At 42.1% G+C, this 22,729-nt stretch overlaps 1 protein-coding gene across 2 annotated transcripts; it reads right to left on the reverse strand.

Moving 5' to 3' along the window:
• Positions 1 to 6,382: 6,382 nt before the first annotated feature.
• On the reverse strand, positions 6,383 to 10,195 carry LOC111956646 (zinc finger protein 98-like). 2 transcript variants are annotated; one of them, XM_023977171.2, is made up of 3 exons: positions 9,785 to 10,195; positions 9,589 to 9,669; positions 6,383 to 8,513 (listed from the first exon to the last, which is right to left on the reverse strand). In XM_023977171.2, exons 1-3 carry the CDS (start codon positions 10,139 to 10,141, stop codon positions 7,302 to 7,304), a joined length of 1,650 nt encoding a protein of 549 aa, XP_023832939.1. In that variant the 5' UTR covers positions 10,142 to 10,195; the 3' UTR covers positions 6,383 to 7,301. The 2 variants fall into 2 exon arrangements, with proteins under 2 accessions (XP_023832939.1, XP_023832940.1); XM_023977172.1 differs by lacking the exon at positions 9,785 to 10,195 and adding an exon at positions 9,091 to 9,213.
• Positions 10,196 to 22,729: the final 12,534 nt, after the last annotated feature.

Here is a 22,729-nt window from a genome sequence, read left to right on the forward strand (position 1 = left end):
GGAAGGGAGAGGGGATGGAGAAATAAAAAGAGATATGAGAAAAGGAAGGGAGAGGGGGATGGAGAGATAAGAAGTGAGATGGAGAAAGGAAAGGAGAGGGGATGGAGAAATAAGAAGTGAGATGGCAGAAAGGAAGGGACCAGGGGGTGGAGCAGATAAGAAGAGATATGGAGAAGGAAGGGTACAGGGGGATGGAGAGATAAGAGAGATATGGAAAAGGAAAGGAGAGGGGATGGAGAAATAAGAAGTGAGATGGAGAAAAGGAAGGGAGAGGGGGATGGAGAAATTAAGAAGTGAGATGGAGCAAAGGAAGGGAGAGGGGGATGGAGAGATAAGAAGTGAGATGGAGAAAGGAAGGGAGAGGGGGATGGAGAGATAAAGAACAGATATGGAAAAGGAAAGGACGAGGGGATGGAGAAATAAGAATGAGATGGAAAAGAAAGGGACAGGGGGATGGAGAGATAAGAAAGATATGGGAGAAAAGGAAGCGAGAGGGATGGAGAAATAAGTAAGTGAGATGGAGAAAATGGAAGGGAGAGGGGATGGAGAGATAAAGAAGTGAGATGGAGAAGAAGGAGAGGGGGATGGACGAGATAAGAACAGATATGGAGAAAGGAAAGGAGAGGGGATGGAGAAATAAGAAGTGAGATGCGAGAAAGGAAGGGACAGGGGATGGAGAGATAAGTAAGACCGATATGAGAAAGGACAAGGAGAGGGGATGGAGAAATAAAGAAGTGAGATGGAAAAGAAGGGAGAGGGGATGGAGAGATAAGAAGTGAGATGGAGAAGGAAGGGAGAGGGGGATGGAGAGATAAGAACAGATATGGAGAAAGAAAGGAGAGGGGGGATGGAGAAATAAGAAAGCTGAATGGAGAAAGCAAGGGACAAGGGGATGGAGAGAATAACGAAGAGAATATGGAGAAAGGAAAGGAGAAGGGGATGAGAGAAATAAGAAGTGACGGTGGAGAAAGCGAAGGCGGGACAGGCGCGATGAGAGATAAGAAGTGAGTGGCGAAAGAAGAGAGGGCCATCTCCTCTCCGGAATAATGTGCACCACAGAACAGAGTGAAGGAAAAAAGACCATCAGAGACGCTTATCTGTGAAAGGCTTCTGCTACCCGACCGGGTCAGAGGAATAAAGAGGTTTTAACCTCATTTCTGACATCATCCACTCTCACTGGGCCCGTCCAGAGACAGAAAGAACAACAAAAAATAACGGGGGAGAAAATTAATCCGGTTTTAACATAAAAAAACATCAGCAGCAGCTGTATGTAATGAATGCATGTTGGTCAAGGCTGCACATCAAAAGATATAGCCTCCACAAAGATAAAGTAGCATCCCCAACATTATTCACAACAGGTAGGCTATACACAGGATGGGTCTGGTGAGCCCTTTGAGCATTGTGGAAATGTATTTCAGTTGCATTATGATCACATATACATGATAAGGGAACTGACAGGGTTGCCTCAACACTGATCTGTTAGAAGGTAGATGTCATACCACTAGATGGTTCAATTCCAACAGGGATCACATAGGCTACACATACAACAAATGTATGTAGCCTACTCACTAAACTATACTTCGCTTTGGATAAAAACTGCCTGATAAGTTGCATATGTTTATATATATAATGGTATGAGAAAAGCTCAATTGAGCCATATAAATCAATGTAAAAATTGTATTCCCCTGCATGTCAATTTCAATCCGTCTAACAAGGTCACTGCAATGTCAAACATTCCGGTATCCCACTGAGTAGACGTGATGGAGGGTACATTTTGCCTTCTCCTCCATTTCCCTGGTAATATACCATAACATTTCTGCTTCCACTCTCCTCAGCAATGATTCTGGGGGGAAATGAGTGGTTGAAGTAACAAAACAGCATCCTGATCCCATACTACAGTCCAGTACTTCCACGGCTACAGTGCCCCCTGCTGGGCCCAAAATGCCATCTCCACTCTCCAGCACTGGATGATGATGATGTTTTGCAAGTTTGGGTTGGATGGTGCCTGCCTGCTTTTGCAGGGTATTTGACAACTGGGCTTTATAGAAACATTTTATTGATTAATACTGTGTTATTTTCAGGAGGGAGCAAAATTCTGACTGTTGCAGATAGTTGTGATATTATGAACTGACTAACCTTTACATGACAGAGAAGCAGGTATGTTCAACATGTTACTACTATACTAGAAGCAGGTATGTTCAACATGTTACTACTATACTAGAAGCAGGTATGTTCAACATGTTACTACTGATAACTTAGAAGCAGGTATGTCTCAACATGTTACAATCGGTGTGTGGTATGTTCAACATGTTACTACTTATACAGAAGCAGGTATGTTCAACATGTTACATTACGTTAATCAACTAGAAGCAGGTATGGTTCAACATGTACTACTATACTAAGAAGCAGGTATGGTTCAACATGTTACTACATAACTAGGAAGCAGGTATGTTCAACCATGTTACTACTTATCTCAAGAGAGCAGGTATGTTTTCAAACACGTTTACTACTATAACTAGAAGCAGGATGTTCAACATGTTTACTACTATACTAGAAGCAGGTATGTTCAACATGTTACTACTATACCTATAAGCAGGTATGTTCAACATGTTACTACTATACTAGAAGCAGGTATGGTTCAACATGTTACTACTATACTAGAAGCAGGTAGTTCAACATGTTACTACTATACTAGAAGCAGGTATGTTCAAATGTTACTACTATACTAGAAGCAGGTATGTTCAACATGTTCTATATACTAGAAGCAGGTATGTTCAACATGTTTACTACTATACTAGAAGCAGGTATGTTCAACATGTTTACTACTATACTATAAGCAGGTATGTTCATACATGTGATACTACTATACTAGAAGCAGGCTATGTTCAACATGTTACTTACTATACTAGAAGCAGGTATGTTCAACATGTTACTAGCTATACTTAGAACAGGTTATGTTCAACATGTTACTACATACTAGAAGCAGGTTATGTTCAACATCGCTTACTACTATACTAGAAGCAGGTATGTTTCAACATTTACTACAACTATACTAGAAGCAGGTATGTTTCAACATGTTACTACTTATACTAGAAGCAGGTATGTTCAACATGTTACTACTTATACTAGAAGCAGGTATGTCAACATGTTACTACTATACTAGAACAGGTATGTTCAACATGTTACTACTATACTAGAAGCAGGTATGTTCAACATGTTACTACTATACTAGAGCAGGTATGTTCAACATGATACTATACACTAGAAGCAGGTATGTTCAACATGTTACTACTATACTAGAAAGCAGGTATGCAACATGTTACTACTATACTAGAAGCAGGTATGTTCAACATGTTACTACTATACTAGAAGCAGGTATGTTCAACATGTTACTACTATACTAGAAGCATCATTAAAATAAATTAAAGCGCGTTGGTGCTATTTTCACAAGGATGTGGTAAAAAAATATATCTACAAAAGTCTAAACTGATAACACTTGTAATGCCCCCTATCTTATATTCAGAACCCTTTACTGTGCATTCATTTGGGGTTCACACATCTTCACACACCCCTGAGTCATTCATGCAAAATCAAAGTTTTATATGAAATACCATGAGAACATTTTGTTTAGTCCCCAGTACATCAGATAATCAACAGATAGGCTCACAATTTATTCATTTTAACTACAATTCAATCCAATAGCAAAGAATACAAAACACACATTTCAAAACTGTTCTTTAGAACTGAATAGAAGATGGTTAATATAATTTCCCATGCATCATTTTTTATATTTTGTATCCAATGGCAGGTTGTGTTGAGAAATATGTCAGTCTCACAGTTTCATTACCTTTATACAGCACATACAGTACCAGTCAAATGTTTGGACACACCTACTCATTCAAGGGTTTTTCTTTATTTTTACTATTTTCTACATTGTAGAATAATAGTGAAGACATCAAAACCATGAAATAACATATACGGAATCAAGTAGTAACTATATTTTATATTTCAGATTCTTCAAAGTAGCCACCCTCTGCCTTGACAGTTTTTTACACTCTTGGCATTCTAACAAGCAGCTTCATGTAGGAATCACCAAGAAAGCATTTCAATGAACAGGTGCGCCTTGTTAAAAGTTTATTTGTGGAATTTCTTTCCTTCTTAATGCATTTGAGCCAATCAGTTGTGTTGTGACAAGGTAGGGGTGGTATACAGAAGACAGCCCTATTTGGTAAAAGACCAAGTCCATATTATGGCAAGAACAGCTCAAATAAGCAAAGAGAAACAACAGTCCATTATTACTTGAAGACATGAAGGTCAGTCAATCTGGAAAATGTCAAGAACTTTGAAAGTTTCATCAAGTGCAGTCGCAAATACCATCAAGCGTTATGATGAAACTGGCTCTCATGAGGACCGCCACAGGAAAGGAAGACCTAGAGTTACCTCTGCTGCAGAGGATATACGGTATTTGCAGCCCAAATAAATGCTTCACAGAGTTCAAGTAACAGACACATCTCAACATCAACTGTTCAGAGGAGACTGCGTGAATCACACCTTCATTGTCAAATTGCTGCAAAGAAACCTCTACCAAAGGACACCAATAAGAAGAAGAGACTTGCTTGGGCCAAGAATCATGAGCAATGGACATTAGACCGGTGGAAATCTGTCCTTTGGTCTGATGAGTCCAAATATGAGATTTTTGGTTCCAACTGCCGTGTCTTTGTGAGACGCAGAGTAGGTGAACGGATGATCTCTGCATGTGTGGTTCCCACCGTGAAGCATGGAAGAGGAGGTGTGATGGTGCTTTTCTGGTGACACTGATTTATTTAGAATTCAAGGCACATTCATGGCTACCACAGCGATATATCATCCCATCTGATTTAGGCTTAGTGGGACTATCAGGTGTTTTTCAACAGGACAATGACCCAACACACCTCCAGGCTGTGTAAGGGTTATTTGAGCAAGAAGGAGAGTGATGGAGTGCTGCATCAGATAACCTGGCCTCCACAATCACCTGACCTCAACCCAATTTTGTACCTTTATTTAACTAGGAAGGTCAGTTAAGAAGAAATTCTTATTTTCAATGACGGCCTAGGAACAGTGGGTTAACTGCCTTGTTCAGGGGCAGAAAGACAGATTTTCACCTTGTCAGCTCAGTGATTCAATCTTGCAACCTTTCGGTTACTAGTCCAATGCTCTAACCACTAGGCTACCTGCCACCCCAGATGATTTGGGATGAGTTGGACCACAGATTGAAGCAAAAGCAGCCAACAAGTGCTCAGCATATGTGGGAACTCCTTCAAGACTGTTGGAAAAGCACTCCAGGTGAAGCTGGTTGAGAGAATGCCAAGTGTGCTCAAAGCTGTCATCAAGGCAAAAGGTGGCTACTTTGAAGAATCTAAAATATATTTTGATTTGTTTAACACTTTTTTAGTTACTACATGATTCCATATGTGTTATTTCATAGTTTTGATGTCGTCAATATTGTTCAACGATGTAGAAAATTGTAAAAATAAAGAAAAACTTTTGACTGGTACTGTACATAGGATAAATCATCAGAAATAGGAGTATTGTAAAGAAGTTGGCTATTGTAAAAACATAGCACGGTGTTGTATGCCATTTCTGCCCAATGCAACATTGTATAAGACTGCCTTTTCCACGTGACTTGTCAACTGATACAGTATTGCCCATCTCTCTGCTTGACAGCTTACATCTCTCTGCTTGACAGCTTTGTATCAATGAAAGTCAGATAATGAGTGGAATATATTGTTATATACCACCCAGGCATTTCAGCAGTGCATTGTACACTACACTACAATTCCAAATGGTAGCACAGAGGGGCTCTTTCCACTTTGTCCTATTGACACACACTGGCTGATGGAAAATGATGACCTAGTATTTACAGCCACGTCCATTAATGATTTGGTTTTACCTTCTAACAGACATTGGTGTCAAATTGATACATTTATGAGGAATAATTATAGAACTTTACAGTGTTCAGCAGTTATCAAACTATATAGGTTAACTAGGCACTACATGCTCTTGGTTTAGTAGTTATTTGTTTTGAGTAGTTTGATTAAGTGATAGTTAATAATATTGTTAACAAATGACAAGATGATCAAACCAAAAGTAAAGTGAATATTGCATTTTGAAAAGCAGATACTTAGATTGAATATGTATCCAAATGTAAAGTGATTTGGTGCATTGAACAAGTGACTTTGTGAATTTGTTTGTTTTACTCAGTCAATCGAAAATGTGCTTGGAGTTTTTAAATTTTGATGATCCGTTTGGATGTTCGTGCTTAATTAAGAGTTGTAAAAATGTACCATTTGTGAAAATTGCAACAAAGTGACGGAGAAAAAAAACCTAAGAACTTGTGAACGTTACAAGATCCATAAGCGGAGTTGTAGATAATATTGACTTAAACCATAAAGTGTATGAATATTCATGGYAAGAAACAGACCATTTTTCAAAATAGAACTTCATTCATTTTAAACCATCATGAGAGCAAAGAGAGCAATTATGTATGACAATATAAGAAAAACTGGAATAGCCTACTAAAGACTTTAATAGAGGTGGTATTACATAATTCAACAGCAGCACAAACATAGTTTAAGTAGAAGAAAATCTAAATATTTGGTGACTATACATTTTTTATTTTTTATTTTTCAACCCAGTAACAAACAATGTTTTTGTAAATATCAATAGTGTCATTTCATTTGAATCCCTTCTATTAGTAACAATGAAGTAGACTTTACAGTAGTGTTTTCATACAACTGTATAGCAGAAACAACCATCTGCCTCATAAATCTAAAAGACTCATTGACCCCATACTTCATGTTAGAGTTCATTCTGGGTCATGATCAGTAAGCATGAAACAGAGTGAAATGCTACAAAACAAAGTGAAACAGGAATGTTCTATCTGTACTTAATTAAAAAACTGATTTTCATTTTCCATTCTAAAATGTTTTGTTATGATGTGCACTAATGAACACGACACTGGGGTGATCACTCTAAATCTTCCTCAGCTACATTCCTCTTCCCATTGGTACTCGGTCTCCCTCTCGGCCTACCCTTTCCTCTTCCCCTTCCTCTACTTGTGGTCCTCTCCTCTGTTGGGTTGAAGTCTGAGTCGCTGTTGATCTGCCTCACCCCCTCCTTCACTAAGTCCTCAGGGTCAGTTGTCAGGCGTTGACTGCTCTTGTTCCTCGGTTCCCTCTTCTCTCTCCTGCTCAGGTTGATGGATTGGTTCCTGACCCTCTCCCCGTTCTTTAGGACTAGAGCATCCACCCTGCTCTTTCTCCTCAGCTCCAGAGTTTAGCTCCTGACTTCAGCTTTTTCTCTCTCTCCCCCTGCTCCTGAGACTCTGGACCATGATGGCGGTGGACATGGTTCTTTAGACTGACGTTGTGATTGAAGCACTTCTCACACTGTTGACAGTTGAAGGGTCGCTCCCCTGTGTGGAGGCGCATGTGGGACTTAAGGTGGCTAACTTGGTTGAAGGACATGTGGCACACCTTGCACTTGTATGGCTTCTGCCCTGTGTGTACCATTTTGTGTCTATTGAGTGCATTCAACCCATTTAATTCTTGTCCACAGACATCACAAATGTACCTCCTTGGCCCTCGGCAGGTTTGAAGGTGCCCGTTCCGTTTTTTAAAAGTACTGAATCTCTCCGAGCAGTCAGGGCATTGATAGGGACTCTTCTCTTGGGGATGGCTCTCCTCATGTGTCTGTTTGTCTGGCTTGGTCTTGAATTTCTTGAGGCAGAATTTGCATGCATGCACAAAGCTGTCCTGGTGGACTCTAATGTGAAGCTTGAGAGATGTCTGGGAAGTAAATAGCTTACCACAGTCTAGGCAGGGGATCTTCTTGATCTTGTGTGCACACACGTGGTCTTTCTTGAAGTGATACCTGCCGCAGTCTGGGCAGAGTGCGCGTTGACAAACTTTGGTGTTGTGTTCGAGTTGCACATGAACTTTTAGGCTGGATAGGTCATCGAACCGCATGTAGAATTGGTCAAATCCAACAGCCTGTTCACCCTCACCCACACACAGAGCACAGGCGTACAGCATCTTATGTCTCCGTGTGGTGCAGGTGACTTCAGGCTCAGCTCCACATTCATCGCACCACCAAACTACAAGCTTACCGTCTTCCTCTCTGTCTGTCTGAGAAGTAGCAGCTTTGGCCCCTTCTGTTAGGTCAGAGGAACCAACAGTTTCCAAATCCTCAGAGGAATCAGAAGAAAATTCCATTACTATTTCACTATCTTCTTTATCAGATGGCTCCCACTCATCTGAACTATCCTTCTCGTTTTTTCTCTTCTTCTTGGGTTCCTCAGGTTCCTCCTCTGAGGACAGAAAATATTCCTCTTCATAAGGTGCAGTGGCCACATCGTCATTGTTATCATGATCACTGGCAAACAACTCCTCAGTGATTTCCACAGTCAAGGAACCAGTGTCGTCTAGGAGCTGTTCTCTGTCCAGGCGAGCCTGGGAAACTGTCCCTCCCACCGCCTTGGGAAGGAAAACAAATACCATTATTATTGTGTGTTAATTCCATTATCAATATGTTCTGTGATAGTTTAACAGGGACAAATGACTTGCTCTAATGAACAATGGGATAACACGGTTTGTGAATATTCATCCGTGATAAGGATGGACACCCATTTTCAAAAACCATGTAAAAACGTTATTATGACCATTATCCAAAAAGTATTTCTGATGTTAATATAATCATGACATGGAAGCTATCTGCTCAGCAGCGGAACTATTAATAAATAGACCAGAACAAGCCTTTGGACAATCAAAAACTACAGATGGTTCCTGAGGTTGATAGTCCACTTATGCTTATAGTTGGACTGAAATCAAATGTTGTCAATGGAAATGGTCCATGGTTGTAGGCAGCCCAAGATGTACTCTTAAACTGCCTACCGCTACTCCTTAAATTGTCCAAGGGCCTTATATGTTATTTTCAAAGGTAGACTGGATCTGGCAGCCAAAAACTCCATCTAAACCTGAATCGATCCTCAATTGCGATACRGTTCTAGAAACATAAAGCCCATTACATTCATAATTTAAAATATGCACTTACTATACACTGCTTTATCACAGTTGTAGCCAACATCTTTTTCAGTGACAACACATTTATGGCGGCTTTCTTCTGTTAGTGTTCGGYGCATGCTAGACAGCTATTTGGCATAGGTGGTCCCTGTAACTTCCGTGAACACACGATGTAACATGGTGATACAGCCGTGTGAGAACACGAATTAGCCCTATAAAAGGTGTGTATCAAATTAAACTGCCCCCCCCCCCCCTTGCTGATATGAAATAAGAGGTAATTTTATGTTTATAAAACCGTACCGCAAGCATTGCGTGTTAATGTTCAGACCAATAATTTCTGATTAAGATCTTAACAAAACTCCCCTTTACAGAAGACGCCTTCGTCCAATGACTCTTGTGTGTAATGTAATGGACCTGAGAATCATGATCAATGGCTAGTTTGTAGGCTACAGCAGGTATTGGGAAAGGGACTGGCAAAATAAAAAGTATGTGGAACGATTCACAGTAGATATATCTTTCCTCAACTCACATATATGGCAGAGGAGCTTGCTGTTGTTGCTGGTTGATTCACCTTTGAAGTCATATTGAGGCCTTCTATTGAGGCCAGAACCTGGAAGACACCGAAAGGGATATTGTCATGCACAGTAATTTGAGACYCAATGGGAGTACAGTGATAGACAACAACTGCTAACTACAAACACGACAGCTCCCATGAGTAGGCCTACCTCCGCGCGTTTCCTCTTCTCGAACGCCCCTCTGTATTTTGGCACTGCCGATCCAGTCCACGGAAAAATAGATGGCACAGCGGTATCTTTGAGTCTTCGTTTGTTCTTAGTCCCCATAATTTCGGCTTGAAAGTCTCTCTGGTAATCATCTTCCCTGAAGTGCGTGCTACATACACGTAGGCTATTCAGTGTGGCAACTGGAGTCTTGACATCGTATTTAATATGTCTGACAGCTATTAACCATCTTTTGCATCTTTCCGGGTCTTTCACTGGATAACGGTGAAATGCATTACCTGTTGCCCTAGATTTTCTGTAAAAACCGCAACCAGGGACCGTACACCAACTTTGTCTCCCCATCTCTTATTGGTGGTAGACTTCCTTCACCAGTGTGTTGTGAGCAACAATAATGGAGTCGGCGGTTCGCCTTCAAATTAAAAGTCCAGTATTGAGACTAATCCAAGCGGATAAAAAGGGTGGAATCATGCCCCAATGGACTAGATACTGCTAAACAATGTTGGAATGTTGTTATATAAATTCAACAAAAGGCAATTATTAGTTCATGTGACCAACAAAAAAACCTGTTGAAATCGCACTGTAGATGTATTTGAATTGGGGGCATTCTTATAAGCACTGCCCTAACATATGGCTTGTACACCCATGAAATGGGGTATCAGCCTACTCAGTGACACTCACAGAACAAAACTGTAAAGATTTTACAGAAATATTAGCGTCTAACTCTTAATGCAGGACTCTGATACCACTGAAATGGGCAACATTAAGCTCACCAGTCAACCTATGTGAATTGAACATTTATATTGCAATGTACAGCCTACCCTATGGATTGTGCACCCATGAAATGGGATATCAGCCTAGTCAGTAACACACACAGAGCACAACTATGTAGAGTTTACACAAGTATTCATTCTTATTGCAGGACTTTGATTGTGGGAAATCACCTTTCCAGTCAGTATATTGTGTGTATTGGACATTCATATTGCACTGTACGTACAGCCTAGCCTATGGATTGTACACCCATGAAATGGGGTATCAGCCTACTCAGTAACACTTACAGAACACATTAATCTTCTCTGAGGTCCAGTCTCACACTCCTCCTTCCACTTCCTCATCTTGTGGCCCTTCTTTTTCTCCCTTTCTCCTCCTCTGCTGGTTTGAAGTCTGGGTCACTGTTGCTTTCTTCCTCCATCTCCTCCACCTACTCCTCAGGGTTATACGTCTAGTGTAGATGGCTCCTCCTCTTTCTTGGATCCAATTTCTCTCTCTCTTGCCATGAGATTGGTTCCTGAATCCTGACCATCCCTCTGTTCCTTAGGCCTAGAGCCTCCACCCTTTTAATTATCCTTAGTCCCAGACTGTAGCTCATGACACCCTCCATTCTCTCTCCTACTTAGTCCCAAAGTTTAACTTTTTACTCCCTACCTTCTGTCTGTCCTCCTCAGTCCCAGAGTTTAGCACCTGACCCCCCCTGATCTTCCTCATCAGTCGGCACCCACTCATCCGAACTTTCCTCCTCATCCTCCTCTCTCATCAGACAGTACAGGGGCATTGTCATCATCAGACTCCACATTCAAATGAACAGTTGTCTCATATACCAGCACTGGTGGGGTCTCTCTAATACCACAGGAGGTTGAGGCGTCTTTGGTTGTACTTACTTGAATAACAACAAAACAATCATAAATCATCAATAGCCTACACCTTAACCACTCTTTACAAACTATGTAGGTGCCAACTCCGACAGTTTAGGTGGACATGGTTCGCTGGGAAGCTGTGCAAAGTAGGCTAGATGTGGAAATGACTGCAATGTCTTGAACATTATGACACTGTCATTACAGGTTGATTAAAGTGCATAGACAAAAGAGATGAAAAGTGAAAGAATACCACCCTAATCAACATGATTAGCCTCAATAATATACACAAGTCATGTGCTTGAGTTTAGAACTTTTTAGAATCTGTTTGGATTTGTTTGCTTAGAGTTGTAAAAATGTACCACATATTTGTGAAAATTGCACGAAAGTCATGGAGAAAATAAAAAAATGAACTAGTGAATGTTACATGATCCATAAAAGCAGAGTTGGAGATAATAGTGACTTAAAACCATAAAGCTTATGAATATTCAAGGCAAGAAAAACAATTCTTCAAAAAATAACTTAATTCATTTGAAACCATCATGACAGCAAAGAGAGCAATTATGTATGACAATATAAGAAAAACAAATGAGCTCTTAAGCTCATTTCAAAAACTATTAGAAATCTAAGCATTACAAACTGGAATAGCCTACTAAAAGAGTTTAATAGAGGTTCAAACTGTGATCAAACAATGTTATTACATAATTCAACAGCAGCACAAACTTAGTTTAAAGTGGTAGAAGAAAATCTAAATATTTAAATATTTGGTCACTATAAATTGTATTATTTTTTTATTTTCAACCCAGTAACATAAACAGAATGTTTTTGTAAAAATCATTTCTACAACATGACCAAAACAGTCAGGTCAGTGTACCGGTATACAGTACAACAGTATATATATTTACTGTAAATATCAATACAGTGTCATTTGATTTTAATCACTTCTATTAGTAACAATTAAGTAGTATTTACAGTAGTGTTTTCATGCAACCAACTGTATAGAATAATGTCCACCAGAGCTGTTGCCAGGGAATTGAATGTTCATTTCTCTACCATATTTTATACCTGAAAATAAATAGTTTAAGGTAAAAGGCAGGTAAGAAAACATGATTGTAAAAAGAAAACCCAGATATGGAAATAATATTAAATCACATAAAAACATGTTATAATGTAAAGCTTAAACAATGTTTTAACGAATTTGGCAGTATGTTCAACCGGCCCCACAACCACGCCAGCCCAGGACCTCCACATCCGGCTTCTTCACCTGCTGGGTCGTCTGAGACCAGCCACCCAGACAGCTGCTTCACCTGCGGGATCGTCTGAGACCAGCCACCCAGACAGCTGCTTCACCTGCGGGATCCGTCTGACAGCCCCAGACAGCTGCTTCACCTGCGGGATCGTCTGAGACCAGCCACCCAGACAGCTGCTTCCCCTGGGGATCGTCTGAGACCAGCCACCCAGACAGCTGCTTACCGGCGGGATCGTCTGAGACCAGCCACCCAGACAGCTGCTTCACCTGCGGGTCGTCTGAGACCAGCCACCCAGACAGCTGCTTCACCTGCGGGATCTTCTGAGACCAGCCACCCAGACAGCTGGCTTCACCTGCGGGATCGTCTGAGACCAGCCACCCAGACAGCTGCTTCACCTGCGGGATCGTCTGAGACCAGCCACCCGGACAGCTGATGAAACTGTGGGATTGCACAACTGAAGAATTTCTGCACAAAAGGTTGGAAACAGGGAAGCTGTTCTTCGTATTTGTCGTCCTCAACAGGGTCTTGACCTGACTGCAGTTCTGCGTCGTAACCGACTTCGATGCCCACTTGCACACTGGAGAAGTGTGCTCTTCATGGATGAATCCGTTTCAACTGTACGGGGCAGATGGCACATGGCAAACAGCGTGTATGGCGTTGTGTGGGCGAGCGGTTTACTTATGTCAACGTTGTGAACAGAGTGCCCCATCATGTCGTGGGGTTATGGTATGGGTAGACATAAGCTGCGGACAAATAACACAATTGCATTTGATCGATGGAAATTTGAATGCACAGAGATACCATGACGAGATCCCGAGGCCCAATGGCGGACTGGCCGTCGGGAGAACCGGGACATTTCCCGGTGGCCTGAGGGTTGTTTTGGCCTGCGGTGAATAGTCAATTTGACCAGCAATAATATAGCAAGCAGGAATGAGTTGACGGAGAATCCACGCATCAGGCACGACTCTCACTCGCTGCAGTGTCCCCGCGCAAGGGTGCGTGCACCAAAAATGACACCAGGTCTCTCCGCGACGCACATAGCAACCGTCTACCTGCCTCTCTATAGATAACATTTTAGACAAGTCGCACGGCGAAATGGACGGTCAGAAGAGGAAAGGTGGAGCAGAGAGGGAGAGAATAAAAAAGAGAAAGGCCCTTGCCACAGACGCTGCGAAGTAAGCGACATGTTCGCCAGTAAGGGACCAGGTCAGTCAAAAACACTAGCTAAACCACACACACTGACACACACGACACCCAGCATGGCTAGCTAAGTAACCTAGCTAATAATAGTGACACAACGGCCGGTAGGCTACYTCTTACGTCTTCGTGGAGGAATTATATCATTGCAATGAGTGCAACATAGCGATCATAGAATTATATTGTAGCGACCCGCACAGACAGCTGTGTGTTATGTGTTAGGCTAGTAGGTGGTTGTGTTGTAGTTACCAGTACCCAGTGTTCGCGGGGTCCGACATGCCAATCAACCTGCTATCTGCCAATCACGGGAATGCCTGGAATGTTCTGATGCCGGGCATCCTGGCGGTTGGCGGAGTGGCGTGGAGGGGCGTTGGGCAGGGCGATGGAGCATTGGAAGTTAAGACCAGGTTTAGCCTTTGTTCTCTCTCTTACGTCTGGCCTTCACAAGAGAAGGTCACGGTTGGCTTGTGGGTTATTTTTCATTTATTTGGCATCGGCTACGGCCAAACAGTAGCTTGTGTAAAGTTGGGTTAATAAACCGTCAATTCGTAAACTCAATCTTCTGTCTGGACAATTGTTCCTTTATGATCTAGTCAGGTCATTACAATATCATGGCAATGAGTGCAACATAGCGATCATAATGACATTGAAGGCAATATGTTTCAACTAGTAAAAAATAGTAAACCTAGACTATAGACTTGCCAGCATTCGGTCATGACTCATGCCATATAAGCTAGGGAATGTGCACATACACTGTACAGCGAAACAGGCTACAGTAACGTAACCATAATACATCCATGAACGTAGCACAGTAGCCTGTGTGACACAGCACAGGCAATGACAAAGATCATTAGCGCCATTTGTACCAGCATTACAAGTTACTACAATAATATACAGCTCTGGGAAAAATTAAGAGGCCACTCCAAATTAAGAGACCACTCTTATTTTCTRTCCAGAGCTGTATTAATGTAACCTACTGATACACTAATGATAGTGAGTATGACAATAGAGTCTTTTCTTTTCAAAGGTGGAGAAGGAAGCAGCGGCAGCACTAGAGCTTCAGGTGCTCCTGCAGAACTGGAGATGGTGGTCAGTTCAGAGACAGACTCAGAGCAGGAACCTTCAGGTACAACTTCAGAGCATTCTATGATTTTACATTAATATGTGCTTTATTTATGAGATTATCAGTAGGACTGTAATCGGGGGGCATACAATCGATGACTGCACAAGTAATACAAGTTTAAGTTTAGGTTATTTACAATGTTAATCTCATTCTGCAGAGCAACCAGATGTGCAGAGAGAGGTTCAGAGCCCAGTACAGGGAAAATAGAAAGGGACCGCAAAAGCAGTTATTTTGCCCATCCTCAGTCCAAGGATTTTGACTTATTTTTTTCAGTACCACCCAAACCTATAAAGATGGCACTAACAGAAAATGGCTGACATACAATGAAGTAACTCACTCCTCGTTCTGCTCAGTGTGTCTTGCATTCGCAAAACCTTCAGCCAGTGATAGTGCATTTGTCAAAGGAGGCATGCAGGCCTGGAAACATGCCCATCAGAAAGTACAGGAACATGAGAGAAGCAAGACCCATAGAGAAAGTGCAGAAGCCTTTCCCTCAGAGCCAGCAAAGCAGACATCCGTACCCTTCTGAGTGATAAGCAAATGTCAGTTCAATGAGACCAGGTCAGAAAGAGGCAGGTAGGTCATGGAACGTGTGATTGATGTAGTTAAAGTTATTGGTAAATGTGGGCTTAGCTACAGAGGACACAGGCACGAAGCTGCATATAACTTGGAAAACATGGCTGACAATCATGGCTAATGTTTTGAGCTTATATTGTTACTAGTGGTAATTACTTACTGGTTACTCTGAAGTAGCTCTGCTATGACTCTTCCTTAACAGGCTGACATGGGCTTTCATATTATACTTGCAGTTATGTAGCCAATGTTCAATTTAACTGACTCAGTGTATAGATGTGTTTATTGTGTGCTGTTGGTGTCACGTTCCTGACTTGTTTTCCGTAGTTTTTTGTATTTGTTTAGTATGGTCAGGGCGTGAGCTGGGTGGGTAGTCTATGTTATGTGTTTCTATGTTGGGTTCAATGTGTTGCCTGATATGGTTCTCAATTAGGGGCAGGTGTTTGACGTTTCCTCTGATTGAGAACCATATTAAGGTAGGCTGTTCTCACTGTTTGTTTGTGGGTGATTGTCTTCCGTGTCAGTGTTTGTACCACACGGGACTGTATCGTTTGTTCTAGTCTGTACCTGTTRGTGCGTTCTTCGTGTTTATGTAAGTTCATATGTTCAGGTCAGTCTACGTCGTTTTTTGTTTTGTAATGTCTCAAGTGTGTTACGTGTTCGTCTTGTCTAAATAAATTCATCATGTCTTCACAACACGCTGCGTTTTGGTCCGATCCCTACACCTCCTCTTCAGACGAAGAGGAGGAAATCAGCCGTTACAGTTGGCTTTATGGACACCAGTGAGGGAACATTGTAATCTACATATTTTTGTAGAGGAGTGCTTTTTCGACTTTTGTATTATACTTACTTACATTGTTGTAGCTTATGTTCAAGTTCCGTGAATGTGTGAAGTTTTTTGATACTTTTGATATGCTTGATGCTTGAATATAAAGATAATCATTTGAACATTTGAGCTAACTCTGTATATCTTATTCTCTTTTTAAAAAGTGTAGGCTAATTGTTTTGTGTTTCTAGCCTTGTACATTTGTATGTGCTATGATTGGTGTATTCCTAGTGAGTTTTTGAGGGTGCACCCATAGCCATAGCATACCTTGAAAACTCAGTGTTCAGATAGGCTACTTGTTGGTCAGTCCCAAATGTTTGTATTTTGTCATGTGGATAACTTTCTTCCCAGATGAACATAGTGTCCAAATMTATAACTAGTTTGGTACCCGTTACATCAACAAATAGGGTTAGCCTACAAAATTAGCGGTCTGGTGGTTTCGTGAACAGGGAGGCCTGGGATGGAGTCAAATTCCCGGCCTGAATTATTGTTTCAGTCCACCCCTGCTGAGGCCCATTGTCATGCCATTCATCTGCCGCCATCACCTCATGTTTCAGCATGATAATGCACGGCACCATGTCACAAGGATATGTACAGTCGTGGCCAAAAGTTTTGAGAATGACACAAATATTAATTTTCAAAGTCTGCTGCCTCAGGTTGTATGATGGCAATTTGCATATACTCCAGAATGTGATGAAGAGTGATCAGATGAATTGCAATTAATTCCAAAGTCCCTCTTTGCCATGCAAATTAACTGAATCCCCAAAAAACATTTCCACTGCATTTCAGCCCTGCCACAAAAGGACCAGCTGACATCATGTCAGTGATTCTCTCGTTAACACAGGTGTGAGTGTTGACGTGGACAAGGCTGGAGATTACTCTGTCATGCTGATTGAGTTCGAATAACAGACTGGAAGCTTSYAAAGGAGYGTGGTGCTTGGAATCATTGTTCTTCCTCTGTCAACCATYGTTACCTGCAAGGAAACACGTGCCGTCATCATTGCTTTGCASAAAAAGGGCTTCACAGGCAAGGATATTGCTGCCAGTAAGATTGCACCTAAATCAACCATTTACCAGATCATCAAGAACTTCAAGGAGAGCGGTTCAATTGTTGTGAAGAAGGCTTCAGGGCGCCCTAGAAAGTCCAGCAAGCGCCAGGACCGTCTCCTAAAGTTGATTCAGCTGCAGGATTGGGGCACCACCAGTACAGAGCTTGCTCAGGAATGGCAGCAGGCAGGTGTGAGTGCATCTGCACGCACAGTGAGGCGAAGACTTTTGGAGGATGYCCTGGTGTCAAGAAGGGCAGCAAAGAAGCCACTTCTCTCCAGGAAAAACATCAGGGACAGACTTATATTCTGAAAAAGGTACAGGGATTGTACTGCTGACGACTGGGGTAAAGTCATTTTCTCTGATGAATCCCATTTCCGATTGTTTGGGGCATCCGGAAAAAAGCTTGTCCGGGGAAGACAAGGTGAGCGCTACCATCAGTCCTGTGTCATGCCAACAGTAAAGCATCCTGAGACCATTCATGTGTCGGGTTGATTCTCAGCCAAGGGAGTGGGCTCACTCACAATTTTGCTTAAGAACACAGCCATGAATAAAGAATGGTACTAACACATCCTCCGAGAGCAACTTCTCCTCGCCATCCAGGAACAGTTTGGTGACGAACAATTCCTTTTCTAGCATGATGGAGCACCTTGCCATAAGGCAAAAGTGATAACTAAGTGGCTCGGGGAACAAAACATCGATATTTTGGGTCCATGGCCAGGAAACCCCCCAGACCTTAATCCCATTGAGAACTTGTGGTCAATCCTCAAGAGGCGGGTGGACAAACAAAAGCCCACAAATTCTGACAAAATCCAAGCATTGATTATGCAAGAATGGGCTGCCATCAGTCAGGATGTGGCCCAGAAGTTAATTGACAGCATGCCATGGCGGATTGCAGAGGTCTTGAAAAAGAAGGGTCAACACTGAAAATATTGACTCTTTGCATCAACTTCATGTAATTGTCAATAAAAGCCTTTGACGCTTATGAAATGCTTGTAATTATACTTCAGTATTCCATTGTAACATCTGACAAAAATATCTAAAGACACTGAAGCAGCAAACTTTGTGGAAATTAATATTTGTGTCATTCTCAAAACTTTTGGCCACAACTGTACACCATTCCTGGAAGCTGAAAACGTCCCAGTTCTTCCATGGCCTGCATACTCAGGTGTGCTCCCTCTCCGGCCTCTAGGTCACCTGGCTGCTCATTATAGCGCACACTCCCTTTGGTTTCTTCCCCAGTTGTCATTGTTCCTGTTGCTGTTTCATGTCAGTGCGCTGTTCATGTTTCTTGTTTTGTTCGTTTATTTATTAAATGTATTCACTCCCTGAACTTGCTTCCCGACTCTCAGCGTACATCGTTACACATGTCACCCATTGAGCATGTTTGGGATGCTCTGGATCGACGRGTACGACAGCATGTTCCAGTTCCCGCCAATATCCAGCAACTTCACACAGCCATTGAAGAGGAGTGGGACAACATTCCACAGGCCACAATCAACAAAACCAATCAACTCTATGAGAAGGAGATGTGTCGCGCTGCATGAGGCAAATCGTGTTCACACCAGATACTGCCTGGTTTTGTGATCCACGCCCCTACCTTTTTTTAAAGATATCTGTGACCAACAGATGAATATATGTCTTCCCAGTTATGTTAAATCCATAGATTAGGGCCTAATGAATTTATTTAAATTGACTGATTTCCTTATAAGAATTATAACTGAGTAAAATCTTTGAACATGTTGCGTTTATATTTTTGTTCAGCGTGTATACATTTTTTTCTGTCTTGGAGTTTGAAATGTACTGGCCAAAGCGGGCCATATGAAAGCTTGATTAACTGGCCCGGTGAGCTCCGCAGATTTTGCCGGGCCAGCAGGCAGSCCTGTCTATCGAACCCTGCTAATCCATTCCCTATACTCAATGTCATGTGCCAAAGAAAAAACGCCACCTGCTGGAGAAGACAGATTTTGGGCCCAGTTATCCCTCTTGCTTCACCTCTTCCTCTGGTGTGACTCACAAATTGCAGTTAATTACTATAGCTTCCGACTTGGATCAATCACAGTGGGCATACGACGTGATAAAAGAGTCTTTTACTGGTTGAAATCTTAATACCAGATTAATTAGTCTTTTTCATTCATCTTATTTGTTTTCATTCATCTTATCTGTTTTTTGGTTGAACTGATTACCACTTATCTAAATTCTACTAAATTAATAGACAATCTATATACAGTGCATTTGGAAAGTATTCAGACCCCTTCACTTTTTCCACATTTTGTTACGTTACAACCTTATTCTAAAATTGATTAAATTGTCCCCCCCCCCAATCAATCTACACACAATACTCCATAATGACAAAGCAAAAACAGTTTTTAGAAATGTCAAAAATAAATAAATAAAATGAAACTGAAATATGACTTTTACATAAGTATTCAGACCCTTTACTCAGTACTTTGCTGAAGCACCTTTAGCAGCAGTTACAGCCTCGAGTCTTCTTGGGTATGACGCTACAATTTTGGAACACCTGTATTTGGGGAGTTTCTCCCATTCTTCTCTGCAGATTCTCTCAACCTCTGTCAAGTTGGATGGGGAGCGTCGCTGCACAGCTATTTTTAGGTCTCTCCAGAGATGTTCGATCAGGTTCAAGTCTGGGCTCTGGCTGGGCCACTCATGGACATTCAGAGACTTGTTCCGAAGCCACTCCTGCATTGTCTTGGCTGTGTGCTTAGGGGCGTTATCCTGTTGGAAGGTGAACCTTCACCCCAGACTGAGGTCCTGAGCTCTCTGGAGCAGGTTTTCATCAAGGATCTCTCTGTACTTTGCTCCGTTCATCTTTCCCTCAATCTTGACTAGTCTCCTAGTCCCTGCCGCTGAAAAACATCCCCACAGCATGATGCTGCCACCACCATGCTTCACCGTAGGGATGGTGCCAGGTTTCCTCCAGACATGACTCTTGGTATTCAGGCCAAAGAGTTCAATCTTTGTTTCATCAGACCAGAGAATCTTGTTTTTAATGGTCAGAGTTCTTCAGGTGGCTCACAGGCTGTCATGTGCCTTTTATTGAGGAGTGGCTTCCCACTGGCCACTACCATAAAAGCCTGATTGTTGGAGTGCTGCAGAGATGGTTGTCCTTCTGGAAGATTCTCCCATCCCCAGAGGAACTTTGGAGCTCTGTCAGTGACAATTGGGTTCTTGGTTAACTCCCTGACCAAGGACCTTCTCCCCCGATTGCTCAGCTTGGCCGGGCGGCCTGCTCTCGGAAGAGTCTTGGTGGATCCAAACTTATTTCTTTTAAGAATGATGGAGGCCACTGTGTTCTTGGGGACTTTCAATGCTGCAGATCTGTGCCTCGACCCAATCCTGTCTCTGAGCTCTACGGACAATTCCTTCAACCTCATGGCTTTGTTTTTGCTCTGACATGCACTGTCAACTGTGGGACCTTATTTAGACAGGTGTGTGTCTTTCCAAATCATGTCCAATCAATTCAATTTACAACAGGTGGACTCCAATCAAGTTGTAGAGACATCAAGGATGATCAATGGAAACAGGATGCATACCTGAGCTCAGTTTCGAGTCTCATAGCAAAGGGTCTGAATACTTACATAAATAAGTGTTCTTTTATTTTTTTATAAATTAGCAAACATTTRTAAAAACCTGTTTTGATTTGTCATTATGGGGTATTGTGTGTAGATGAGGAAACATTTGTTTTATCCATTTTAGAATACGGGTGTAACGTAACAAAATGTGGAAAAAGAGAAGGGGTCTGAATACTTTCTGAATGCACTATAAACATGAGCATAGTGTTTGTGGGCCATGCACCCATTGCATATAAGACACGAGAACCATTAATGTTATTTTTCAGTAGGGTTTACATGATTCATCTTATCACACTTGGCAAACAGCTGGCAGAGCGCACAAAAGTGGGTTAAGGTCTCGTGGCATACTGTGGGCTCAGGCATAATCTGAGACTCAGGGGGCTCGGCCTGGACTCGGGAAGAGCTTCATGCAGGACAAGCTATTTCCGAGTCTGTCAGAATCATATTACTCTGGCCTCCGGCTAAAAGTACCCGGGTCGAGTCCACTTCAGATTACCCYGCCCAATTCAACTATTTTAGGAGTTGAGTTTGTTCATGAGTTGAGTTTGAGGTTTTTATTTGGCAGGTGTTGAAATACCAATTTGTTTTAAAGTCATGGAATTTGCAAGGTCATTAAAATCACACATTTGTGATAGCTATAGGACCACAGAGACTATCAGAGATGGTCCCTAATTTAGAGAATCTCAGATGCTATAAATGCTTTTGCTACAGACTACGGCAGTGTTTTTCATAGTTTGAGTCCACCCAATTGAAAAGTGCACATTCACTTCCATAACATTTGTTCTAGGCTAGCAGTATGTAAGATAAACATGCACAATAATACAGGATACACTTACAAAAATGCACTACAGTTAAAATGCAGTAAAACTGCAGTACAATTAAATAATGGTTGTTTAATTAATAAAACACTACATGACCAAAAGTATTGTTTGTCGAACATCTCATTCCAAAATCATGGGCATTAATATGGAGTCGGTCCCCCCTTTGCCGATATAACAGCTTCCACTCTTCTGGGAATGCTTTCCACTAGATGTTGGAACATTGCTGCGGGGACTTGCTTCCATTCAGCCACAAGAACATTAGTGAGGTCGGGCACTGATGTTGGGCGAACAGGCCTGGCTCGCAGTTGGCGATCCAATTCATCCCAAAAGGTGTTCAATGGGGTTAAGGTGAGGGCTCAGTGCAGGCCAGTCAAGTTCATCCACACTGATCTCAACAAATTATATGAACCTCCCTTTGTGCACGGGGGCATTGTCATGCTGTGTCAACTTTGCCACGTCTAGAATGTCATTATTTGCTGTAGCGGTAAGATTTCCCTTCACTAGAACTAAGGGGCCTAGCCCGAACCATGAAAAACAGGCCCAGACCATTATTCCTCCTCCACCAAACTTTACAGTTAGAACTATCCATTCGGGCAGGTAACGTTCTCCTAGCATCCGCCAAATCCAGATTTGTCTGTTGGACTGCCAGATGGTGAAGTGATTTATCCCTCCAGAGAATGCATTTCCACTGCTCAAGAGTTCAATGGCGGCGAGCTTTATGCGACTCCAGCCGATGCTTAGCATTGTGCATGGTGATCTTAGGCTTGTGTGCAGCTGCCCGGCCATGGAAACCCATTTCATGAAGCTCCCGATGAACAGGTCTTCCAGACGCAGTTTGGAACTCGACGGTCCGGTTCTGTGAGCTTGTGTGG

This window comes from Salvelinus sp. IW2-2015, linkage group LG32 (genome assembly GCF_002910315.2).
Source record: "Salvelinus sp. IW2-2015 linkage group LG32, ASM291031v2, whole genome shotgun sequence".
NCBI lineage: Eukaryota > Metazoa > Chordata > Actinopteri > Salmoniformes > Salmonidae > Salvelinus > Salvelinus sp. IW2-2015.